The following is a 12,493-nucleotide window of genomic DNA, read 5'->3' as shown; positions in this document are numbered from 1 at the left end:
TGTTCTAGTATGTGTGACTTAAAAGGCCAGGGTTCGCTGCTGAGACAGGTAAGCAAGTAACACTAGCAAACTAGCTCCAGTTTGCATTAATGGGCCTGAAGCAGCTTTAAACATTGGACCCATGTAGGCTTCCCACATTGGGCCTGGTCATCGGCTCCTCATTGGTACTAATGGCAGCCAGGCCTCACTTCACACGAAATACAAAGTTGCTACTATCATATATACATTTGTACCATAGAAACTTAAGTTTATCATGTGTCACATGCTTATCTTTTTACAGACTTCATCATTGGCTGTGTGCAATGTCATTACTTTGTTGATGTCGGACAACAGGACACTTAAACTGGAACAACACTCTTAGTAACGTTGGACTTTTACATTGTTGACACTTGAGTACCTGCAGTGTTAGGTCTTAAAGCATGTTTAGACATGGACCTCATCAAGCTAGTTTTACCAGTGACAGCACCAGCAGAGACAGAGAATGTCATGGAGTTTGCTGATGTTTTTACCGGAATAGGACTATTTCCAGGAGAATGTATAATTAACCTTGATCCAGACGCAACCCCTGTGGGTTACCCACCGAGAAAGACTCCCCTTGCTCTTCACACCCATCTGAAGAAAGGAGAGAGCATGGAGAAATCTGACAGTGCCACCAAGGTTACAGAACCAACGGATTGGGTCAACGTGTTAGTGGTGGTGGAGAAACCACGCACAGGCAAGCTCAGAGTATGTCTCAACCCAAGAGACTTGAACAAGGGTATCAAATGCCCCCCATTATCCTGAAGTAGCGGGAGCATGCTACTTTAGTGTCATGGATGCCAGATCAGGCTACTGGGATATCAAGCTCACAGAAGAGTAATCTAAGCTCTCAACATTCAACACACCGTTTGCACACTACAGGTTTCATTGCCTGCCTTTTTATCTCAGCCCAAGACGAGTTTCAGCGAAAGATCGACAAGATGTACAAAGATGTACAATTGCCACAACTCGATGGAGTTCTGGCAATTGTGGTCGACATCCTTGTCTATGGTCGACCAAAGAGGAATGTGACAGAAACCTCTGCGCGATGCTGCAGAGAGAAGAGTCCGGCTCAACCCGGAGAAGAGCACAGTTGGCGCTACAGAGGTCAGGTACTTCTGACATCTTCTCACAGCGAATGGAATGGAGCCACCCAATTAACCTCGCAGAGCATGAAACAGTGCTTGGCATGATCAACTACTTAGCCAAGTACGCACCCAGCCTCTCCAATACTAACGCACCCCTACGTCAGCTGCTAATCCAGTCCACTGAGTTCCTCTGGGACAAGCAAAGCCCATCGGCTACGCTAAAAATCTCTCTGACTGTGAAATCAACTACGCTCAAATCGAAAAGGCTCTGGAAACCATTCTGTTCGGATGTTAGCGTTTCCATCGGTAAGTCAATGGATGACAAGTCATTGTGGAATCCGACCACAAGCCCCTCGAATCAATCATGAGGAAACCGCTAGCCACAGCCCCACCAAGGCTACAGAGAATGATCCTTCAACTACGAAAATACAACATCACAATCACTCACTGTCCAGGCAAAGATATCTCTGTCGCAGACACACTCTCCAGGAAGTTTCTTACCTTGAAGGACAACAGCATCAGTGTAGGCATGGACATGCAGGTGCACACGGTGTACAGCAACTTACCAGTCAGCAACACAAAACTGAAGGAGATCTGAGCAGAAACAAAAAAGGACACAACGAACACAGCTGAGGAAAGTCATACAGGATCGATGGCCAGAGGAGAAAATGCCCTTAGGGCGTCTCAGATTTCTGGAACCATCGTGATGAACTATCACAGATCAACGGAACAATTTTCAAAAGGAGACAATCAACATTCCTACCAGTCTCAGAGAAGAGATTTTGACAAAGATCTCTGCTGGACACATGGGCTTGGAAAAGTGCAAACAGAGAGCACAGGACATTTGGTTTGAGCCGCAGACTTCACTCATCCTTCCCAGCACCAACCATCAGCTGCAACCTGAAGTCGTCAGCTACAAGGAAATGCATGCAACAACACCAAAAGCGATACTACAACAGGTCAGGTAGACCACTGAACGATGGAGAGTCAGTTAGAATCCAGGAGCATGGCTACTGGAAGCAAGCAGTTGTCATCCAGCCAGCTGACACTGAACGTTCATATCACGTCCGCACCGCAGAAGGAGCGGTGTACTACCACAATCGTTGTCACCTACTAAACACAAAAGAACAACACACAGACGAGATGAACCCTGAAAGAGAATGTGATGGACTAAACACACACGCAACACAACACACACCATATTACCTGCAACACCACAAGAACTATTGACTGACACAGAAGCATGCTCAGCTTCATACCACACAAGGTCAGGAAGAGAGGTCTAGCCAAGAGCTGTCCTAAACCTGTGAAATGTCAAAGAGTGGAGGCGGATCACTGCCCTAAAATAGTTCTAGACTGTAAACTTGTTATTGAAAACTTGAAATGCTTTCATATTGTATTTGTTTGAAATTATGAGATGTAATTGCTACAGTGAAAAGCTGAGTTACTTAGAAATCATGGTTCTAAAAGTAACGTAGTATGTTAGGGTTAGTAAGCGTAGTATGTTGAATTATTGTTTCAGAGTCTGTTATGCTGATGCAGTATGCAGTTGGTGCAGCATGCAGTGTACATAGATACTTACCTTGAGTTCAAAAGAAAAGCTTGGAAATATGTAGAAGATTTTACTTTTTTTTAAGAAGGGGGGCGAAATAGTCATTTGTCAACATACTGAATTGTAATTGGTTGTATTCTACCTTCATATCATACTGCGCTTTAAGACCACCCAGGTAGTTAGGTCAATTTCAGTTGATCATGGCCAGAGACATACAAACATGCCTGTTAGAGCTAACTAATAAAGAGCTACATTTTATAAAAATCCTGTCGTACTGTATTTTATTATTTGTACGCTTACAACTAAATAGCAGTCTGTACATGACTTCGAAGCTTTAGCTCTGCCCCCTAGGTTTATGTTTACAAGGGTACTGGATAATGTGAGAGGAATCTCTGGAAGTAGATAAGATCTCACAGATCACTGGGACTCTACCTAGGACCAGTAGGGCCCCAGTGTCTAATGGGAAACTGTCATTTTCCATCTCAGATTAGTCCTTGTAGCTGCCAATCAAAAAAACAGTTCAGAAAAAAACTCAGTTCAATATATCAATTCACCAGTTGCGTTATTTTAATTTCACAATTCATACGTGTACGTGTGCACTTTGCCTGAATCTTCTTTGTGTCGAATGATGTTCCTTGACAACACACTTTCAGGCTAGCACGAGAACAGGGTCAGTGTGTGTCTTGTGCAAATTGAAATAGGTCTGCTGTACAGCATGTTTTTTCAGGCATTCAATAGCCTCATTGACCTCATTGACTTGACAGATGAGAGGAGGATTATGGGAGCGTTCCAAAACTAATATTTTTTCAGGCTCCTCAGCAGTGTCCTTGAAAGTAAGTCTTTCCACAAACGAGGAAAAAATGCAGGGAACGTTGGATTGTGACATGAAGAAACCTGCCCAAGGGGGTCGGAACACGCATCTCGTCTTTTCGGTTCCAACCAAATGGCTGTGTGTATACTTATTCTTCCATGGTGATGACAAACAACCCGTCCTCTCGCTGTCCCGACTGAGATATGTTTTACCTGCTGACTTAGAGTTGGCGCCGGAAAGGCACGTGCACACATACACGCACACACATACACGCACACACACTTGCATGCACACACGCACAGTCACAAATCAAGCACATTTAGACTTGTTTTCCTCATATTTTCCTCTGCTTATGATGACCTAAAACTAGTCTTTGCCAGGTTTGTCTCACTTACTGTACTCATAACAGTCCATTACACTCCTTACATGATTACAAACTCCCCTGCAGTGTGTCCATCTCTTTGATGGCTCTGGGATGCCATTGGGAGGGAATCAATAATATTTTAATCTCAACAAATCTCTGAAAAAGGTGTTGCTTTGCTCCACTGTGGCTGGGAAGGTCTGCAACATACATCCTGGATGGTCACCTTGGTGGGTTATAACATTGCGACAGGAGTTCGAGGGGGGATTTTTAAAAGCATGTTAAAAGCTTGTTCTTCTTGCTTTACAGTCATGGTTGTGTCCCAGTTCAGAATAACATGGGCCCCATGTAACACAGTTCCATTATAATTGCTACAACTTCCGGTAGCCTACGCTGGTTAATCAAGCACATTTCAGAAAGTAATTTATTTGTCAGTTACCTTCTCTTTCAACTCAGACGCAACTGTTTGCAGTGCCAATGTTTTGCAATTAAATTCCATTCCAAATTTCAGATGAAAGGCTAAATTGTGCTTCCTGTGTCCCTCTGAGTTCCCACTACAACCTCCCTAGGAACCTTTGTGATTGACCACATTTACCACATGCTAGTTTTTTTTCCTTTGACTGCAATATTTTCCCTCTTTGGGGAAAAACGTAATGTTTCGTATGAAAGCTTGGCCCAGTCATGGTTTCAGTAAAGCAGATCTCAAGCGTGCAGCATTGCTGTGTTGCTGCTCTGATCTGTATGAATCAGTGGTACCTGAAAAGGGAGCGGGAGAGGGGCCAAAGCACCCCACCTCCCCATCCCCATCCACCACCACCAAACCTCTCCTGCCCAGTCATGCTGGTCCCACTCTATCTTTCAGTAAATTCTCTGTGATTCAGAACTATGTTTGGGAAAGAGAGAGAGAGGAGGTGATCTGGTTTGAGGGAGAGGAAAAGGTGTGCTGAGATAGTGACACACTTGGATTTGCATTCCCCCAAACACACCCTGCCTGGCCTAAGGGGATTGAATACCCTTCCTTTTCCCAATAACAGGCAGGCAGGAAGGCAAGCAGCCCGGGGCTAAGAAAGCCCTTGTCTAACCATCGAATCACAGCCAAGACCTGCAGTCAGCATCTCTGGTTGATGAGGAACCCATTCCCAGTAGCCTCACTCCCCAAATGAGCCGTAATGTCACCCACACATACTCCCATCCTCAACCCTCGCCACTTGGGAGTCAGGAATCTCCCCTCTCTGACAAGAATCAGCTGTGCGTGAACCTCTGACCAATTGGCTACGGTAAAAACATTAAGTACCGTCACTTGAACCTTCAACCTCACATTACCAAACTGTTTCTCTAGCCTGTGCTGCATCAGCAGTGACAAGTCAGCAGCTATTAGTCATCTCAAGAATTGAGGAGCACCTTTTAGTATTTTAGCTATCAATCGTCTATTTGTGCAGCTCCACATGTACACAAGGTCTCTGAAATGCCACTCAGGCCTCATTCATAAAGGAGCCAAGATAAAGCTCTGCATGTTTCCATGTTATGATTTACGACCCTTTTCCTCCGAAATAGCTGCATCCGCAGGGGCATCGTGTGGATATCCGCCTGTCACTCCTGATCCCAATGGAACATATGCAAGTCAATGAAGTCATTATGATGGAGGAAAGTTTGACATTGCTCACCACCACCATCGCTGGTCTGGAATTGGGTGAGAGTGGGCGTGTCATGGTGAAACCCCTATTACCGCCCCGTTTATCTCACCCCTTCTCTGATATGCAGACTGAAAGATTGGCAGATCGGAGTGACTGCGAGCACACAGCTGTAAACACACAGACAGTAATGAGCTCTTAGTATGCAGTGGCGAGGCAAACTGGGTGACACTATCTGAAAGAGCGAGAGGATCCCAGAGAGAATGTTTATGTAAGTCCATCAACAGAATAGCAGGAGACTAACCTTACTCCAACGTGATCAATGCAGCTGAACACTGTGGCTTCATTCCATTTACCTCCATCCACTAACTTTACCCATCCTACTGGCGTTGCAACTAAAACTAGAAGTGACACAATGGTGACATGATGAACCAATAATGGAGTCATATCATGTTTAGTCATACGAGCTGTATGGATCAGGTGTGGATCTCGGCCGTTAAGAACCTTGCAGCCTTTGCCTCTCGTCCCCTCTGTCATGATAAGATCTACTTACTATTCCCTATTTGCAGTGCTGTATACCACTACCCTGCTCCCATATGCTGTAGTTAACTATTCAAATGTTCTCATGCCATACTCTGGCTGGCAATGGGGAATCAGCCCAGAAGTGGCCCTTGTCCAGGGGCCCGGAGCTGATTGAATTGGCCCGGGAATCGGGTGTCGGTCTCGGCCTGGAATCAAAATCAACGACTGCCCAGAATTGGCTCAAGTACATTGGGCCATTTCCGTCTATCGGAATTCAGCTGACTTTGCTGGCATCTTACCAGAATCCCCCCAGACGCGGCCTGATGCAAATTTAAATACATGTATACAAAATTACTAATTTAGTAATTTTAAATATTACTATCATGCATTTTATACTTACAAATTAAACCCATCCACAAAAAAATATTTTTGTGTCGGAGGAAAGACCATACACCCGGTGACCGAGTCAGCACCTGGCCCACCACAGGAGTCGCTACAGCGCGATGGGACAAAGACATGTCAGCCGGCCAAACCCTGCCCTAACTCCGACGACGCTAGGCCAATTGGGTCTGCTGGTCGTGGTCGGCATGGGTCGTCTCGAACCAGCATCTGTAGCAACGCAGTTTGCGCTGCGATGCAGTGTCTTAGTCCGCTGCGACACTCGGGAGGCTCAATCCATAAAGTTTTTAATGCTTATCAATTGCCTTGCACAAAGTATCAAAATGCTGAAATACTACACAGGACTCTTAAAGAATTTCATTTAAATGTTAATTGTATTTTTTGATCACAGAAACAATGAGAAAATATGGAAAAATAAATAACAATGATAATTATATAAAGCAGCCCGTGTAATCATCTGCCAGAGAGTAGCCCCAAATGGCCTGAGCTCCAAGCAATACATTTGGGCCAGATAACTATCACCGGAATTGGCCCGAGCCCCAAGTAATACCTTTGGGCCAGATTACTCACACCGGAATCGGCCCGAGCCCCAAGTAATATATACATTTGGGCCAGATAACTCTCACCGGTATCGTCCCGAGCTCAATCCCCACATCCCAGCAATAAGTAATACTGCCGAAGGCAGCCCAGACTCTTGCCACATGACGTTGGCCGAGTCAGACTCTCCTCCGAGTGCCCCGACTCTCAGCCGGAATGGGCCCAGATCCACTGTGCTAGCTGGGACATGACCATGAACGGAGAACATAGAAAGTGACTGGGCCTCGAGGCTAGTATATCACCCAGTGCTAAATTTGAGCCTGATCCTGCCGGTGTTGTGCCGAAAATCTCCCCCCTGACAGAATCCCCCCCCTCCTTCTCGTTGACGTGCACGCACTCAATTCTTCATTGCTGTGAATTGCTTGCTAGTTGAGATTTCTGCTCTTCACTCCGTTGTCAGTTTAGCCTTCATTTCACTGATCTTAGTAGCAGAAAGCATTTTTTACTTGTGTCTTTTGATCGTGGGGGAGGCACTAGTAATGTCTGCAGTTTTCGGTTTGGCTATTTGTTTCAAGTGTATTAGTCTATAAATAAATCTCTTTGCCAAAATTCGTCATCTCTCCCATGTCTTATTCGACTAGCAGTTGTTCTGAAATGTTTATTGCTTGCCTACATTTTACAACCTCCTCTATTTTTTATATAACACACATACATTAATTATTAATTTCGGGTAGCCCATCCTGATGTGAATTTTTTTTTATAGAAAGCATTTGACTCTGATGTGTGCCACAAAGTATTTGATCTAGTGACAAAATTAAGGAAATTAGAAGGTGGGGAGTGAACTGACAATGGAGTGAAGAGCAGAAATCTCAACTAGCAAGCAAGTCGCAGCAATGAAGAATTTAGTGCGTGCGCGTTCACGTGAAGGGGGGTGCGAGAATTCTGGCAGGGGGGAGATTTTCGGCACAACACCTGTTCTTCCAAACTCCCGAGGTCACCACCCTCTAGCCTGTTAGGGCTAGGGGGCAGTATTGACACGGCTGGATAAAAAAACATACCCGATTTAATCTGGTTACCACTCCTACCCAGTAACTAGAATATGCATATACTTATTACATATGGATAGAAAACACCCTAAATTTTCTAAAACTGTTTGAATGGTGTCTGTGAGTATAACAGAACTCATTTGGCAGGCAAAAACCTGAGACATTTTCTGACAGGAAGTGGATACCTGATGTGTTGTATTGCCTTTAAACCTATCCCATTGAAAAACACAGGGGCTGAGGAATATTTTGGCACTTCCTATTGCTTCCACTAGATGTCACCAGCCTTTACAAAGTGTTTTGAGTCTTCTGGAGGGAGATCTGACCGAACAAGAGCCATGGAACGATGATGTCCCATTAGACACCTGGCGCGCAAGTTCATGTTGGGTACCCTCGTTCCAATACGTTATAAAATAGTATGCATTCGTCCACCTTGAATATTATTCATGTTCTGGTTAAAAAAGGCCCTAATGATTTATGCTATACAACGTTTGACATGTTTGAACGAACGTAAATATATTTTTTCCCCTCGTTCATGACGAGAAGTCCGGCTGGCTTAGATCATGTGCTAACAAGACGGAGATTTTTGGACATAAATGATGAGCTTTTTTGAACAAAACTACATTCGTTATGGACCTGTGATACCTGGAAGTGACATCTGATGAAGAGAATCAAAGGTAATGGATTATTTACATAGTATTTTCGATTTTAGATCTCCCCAACATGACGTCTAGTCTGTATCGCAACGCGTATTTTTCTGGGCGCAGTGCTCAGATTATTGCAAAGTGTGATTTCCCAGTAAGGTTATTTTTAAATCTGGCAAGTTGATTGCGTTCAAGAGATGTAAATCTATAATTCTTTAAATGACAATATAATATTTTACCAATGTTTTCTAATTTTAATTATTTAATTTGTGACGCTGACTTGACTGCCGGTTATTGGAGGGAAACGATTTCCTCAACATCAATGCCATAGTAAAACGCTGTTTTTGGATATAAATATGAACTTGATAGAACTAAAAATGCATGCATTGTCTAACATAATGTCCTAGGAGTGTCATCTGATGGAGATTGTAAAAGGTTAGTGCATCATTTTAGCTGGTTTTATGGTTTTGGTGACCCTGTCTTTGACTTGACAAAACATTACACACAACTCTTGTAAATGTACTGTCCTAACATACTCTAAATTTATGCTTTCGCCGTAAAACCTTTTTGAAATCGTAAAACGTGGTTAGATTAAGGAGATGTTTATCTTTCAAAGGGTGTAAAATAGTTGTATGTTTGAAAAATTTGAATTTTGACATTTATTTGGATTCAAATTTGCCGCTCTTGAAATGCACCTGCTGTTGATGGAGTGCACCACGGGTGGCACGCTAGCGTCCCACCTAGCCCATAGAGGCTAGTGCTCACTTTTTGTTCCGGCACCTCCCGATTTACAAATTAAGCAGTTATATCACCCTAATATAAGCAACCATATACTGTATGTATTCCCAATAATCAAATGTGCCGTTGCAGTACACTTTGAAAATTCAATTGAGTAAGCCTACTCACACATTTTACACACATTCTTGAAGCGACTACGAACTCTACTCCTGCTATCATGAAATTCAAATACAGTATATGCCTATTATTACACTATAGCGGCATAGGTTTATTTATTGATACTCTTTTTCAAATGCCCCAGATATGCCCAATGATTTTCATATTCCATATGCTATAAACCGTGGGCATCTCATATTCACATAATCTCAAATCAGGACAAGCATGGTGACAGGCTTGGCTTGGGCACAGCACGATTGGTACAGTGGTGTATGCCCTGACACATTTTAGCACAGTGAGCACCTACCTCCACAACCCAACCTGAGTACCCTTATGTGATTTAGCAATGTCATCAAGTTGGAACAAGCTCCCAAAGACTTGGAGAGAGAGAACTCAAGCTCAGGGAATGCAGTGACCTAAAAAAAAATGTGAACATTTTCTTGTAAGTGATTGTCGCAATTGGAGAGTCAAGGACGTTCTACCCTTACCCTACTTTCTACGATAGGTGATGGGGTCAAGAGCTTTGCCCTCACAAATGATTTCTGTTGGTAGTATTTCAAACTTGGTCTTTGAATCTTCATGCTTCCAGGCAACTGCTCATTACTCTTTCAAACCAAGTTAGAGGAGACGCCACAGAGCTACATAGACCAGAAAAAGTGAGTTAGACAGGGATTTTCCATTTTCCCTCAGGCTAAGTTGACGGTCCATAAAACGTGAGAGACAGAGTGAGATGGGGAAAGTCCAAGAAGGGCAAGCTGGCATTGATGCCGCCTTTTAGAGAAGTAGGTCTTGTGGAATACCAATTTCACACTGATTTATCGACCAATGGAGGCCAGTGCCCAGCTACTGCATGAACTTAGCAAAGGCAGCACATCTGTTGACTTCTCCATTTTGAAATAATCTGATAATCATTACTACTACAGAAAGAAAAGAAAATACACATGGTATGATCAAAGTATGAAAGCAAGAATTTTCATCTCTCTCATTGAGAAATGGAGAGGTGGACAGGAAAGAGATGAAGAGAGTGGAAAGAGAGAGAGAGGAAAGGCCCCAAGCCCAGCTAGACCACTATGGGCACTCCCGTTTTGTCTCACCCTTCCTCCTTTCCTCTAACACAACCCCCCCCCGCACTGCTACACTGCCCCTTATCCTGACTCCCTAGCTTTGATCCTGTGCTGGTTGGCTGCTATGTCTTGGCACATCTGGCATAGTGCCCCACGGGTCTCTCCTGTGTTTTCCCAGCACTCAGAGGCCAAGGGAGGGAAAGAGGGTAAAGAGGGTGAGTTTGCACCTGTAGCATTTAAGGGCTGTCTGGAAGTCACGGCGCGGGGGCACTTGTTTGGAGATGGCTTTCTTCACCTCCCTCCTTTCCCCCTCTCTTGAACTCTCTCTTTCATTCTGACATTCATATCACTAATTGTCATGTGGCAGCTGGGGCTGGTTAATTATGTTTAATGTTTTGTACGTGCCTTGATTTTTATGTTGTAGCAAAGTCATCACATGCACTTTTGAGCGCTTTGCCGCCAATGTACAGTACATCAGCTCAGACCAGACTGATTAAGACAAGGGTGGTGGAGTAACTGCGTCGGTTAGTGTGCTGTAAATGACATACCCTTCCTGTCCTTACAGTAGGTGAACACAATGTTCTGCATTCACTTATTGTGTTATAGTGTTTTGATGTACCTACTGTATGTAATAGGCCTTTGGCCAGATTTGTAATAACTACCCAACCATCCCCATCTACACACAGACACACACAGACACAGACACACACACATCACAACGCACACCCCATGAAATCCGACCCCCTCTCTCTGGGCAGTCATAAAACCAACACATCAAAGTGGGCCTGCTATGGTGTTACCCACAATTCCCTATGGCTCTGACATCACTCCAGCCTGTTTGGACAGCTGCTGGTCACCAGAGCCAAGCCATGCGCCCCCACTTCCCTTCTCACAGCTACTCACTTCCGCCTGTGTCTGTCTGTGTGTACTTTTACATTAGTCTGATTTTGTCTATTTGCACAAGGCTGTGTTTGTCTGTTAAATGAGACTGTCTGAAAGGAGTGGGTGATTGGCGGTTTATTGGCATCACAACACAATGGCATATACTGTATACAACACTTGGATTCCCAATGCTTGGGGGTGAAGTTTCGCTTAGGTACAGATCTACTGTAGGATCAGCTTCCCCTTCCCCAATCCAAATCTTAACCATTGGTAGGGAAAATTATAAACTGACCAAGATCAGTGTTTAGGGGCAACGTTACCCTTACTGCGAACAACACTTGCATTTCCATCCCAACTTGTAATGTCTGCTTCCAACTCACACTCTCAAACACGTAGATCCCCTGAACGCAGCTCACTTTCCAGCCCACTTTCCAGCTCACACTCTCAAACACATAGAACCCCTGAACGCAGCTCACTCTCCAGATCCCAATCACCTGAATTCTGATCACCTTTTCACACACCTGTATGTCATTATCACACACTATTTAGTTCAGTTCTTTGCACCCCATCATTGTGAGGTATTGTTTGTTTTGTGACACACTTCTATTTGGAGCGCTGTTTTTCCTGTAATTTACTCCCGTGTTTGAGTTTTTGCCTGCCTTACTAACAACGCCTTTTGCCTATTCCCTGTCTGTACTTTAGCCTATTGGATTTCCTGTTATCATCCTATTGCCTGATCTCCCGGACGACGTTACTAGCCTTTTCTCTGCCTGTACTGTTGCCTTTTTGGACCCCCTGTGTATGACTTTCTGCCTGCCCCTGGACCCAGCTACCTGCCTCCTCCTGTGGACCTTTACAATAAACACTTGCTGTGCCCTGCGCTTGAAACCAGCTCTCTGTCTCCCATTGTCTTCAGTACACAACTACAGAATATCTGATGGGAAAAATCAAGTATTTCTATTGATCTGTGGTCATTAGATATTGGGACAAACTCCCTACTCTCTAATATTGGGACAGACCCTCTACTATGTACAAACACCCATTAGA

The 12,493-nt window shown here is 44.1% G+C and overlaps 1 protein-coding gene across 1 annotated transcript in view; it reads right to left on the bottom strand.

Moving 5' to 3' along the window:
• Positions 1-12,493, bottom strand: part of LOC123727717 (keratin-associated protein 5-1-like) — a gene marked incomplete at its 3' end in the record, with an annotated part of 157,414 nt that overhangs the window by 55,101 nt on the left and 89,820 nt on the right. Inside the window, exon 2 of the mRNA XM_045696694.1 lies at positions 1,608-1,700. Within this exon, the coding sequence (XP_045552650.1) occupies positions 1,608-1,700 (93 nt within the window). The remainder of the gene's footprint in view (positions 1-1,607; positions 1,701-12,493) is intronic.

This window comes from Salmo salar, chromosome ssa16, assembly GCF_905237065.1.
Source record: "Salmo salar chromosome ssa16, Ssal_v3.1, whole genome shotgun sequence".
In the NCBI taxonomy this organism is placed as follows: domain Eukaryota; kingdom Metazoa; phylum Chordata; class Actinopteri; order Salmoniformes; family Salmonidae; genus Salmo; species Salmo salar.
This window is presented reverse-complemented; position numbering and strand designations above follow the sequence as displayed.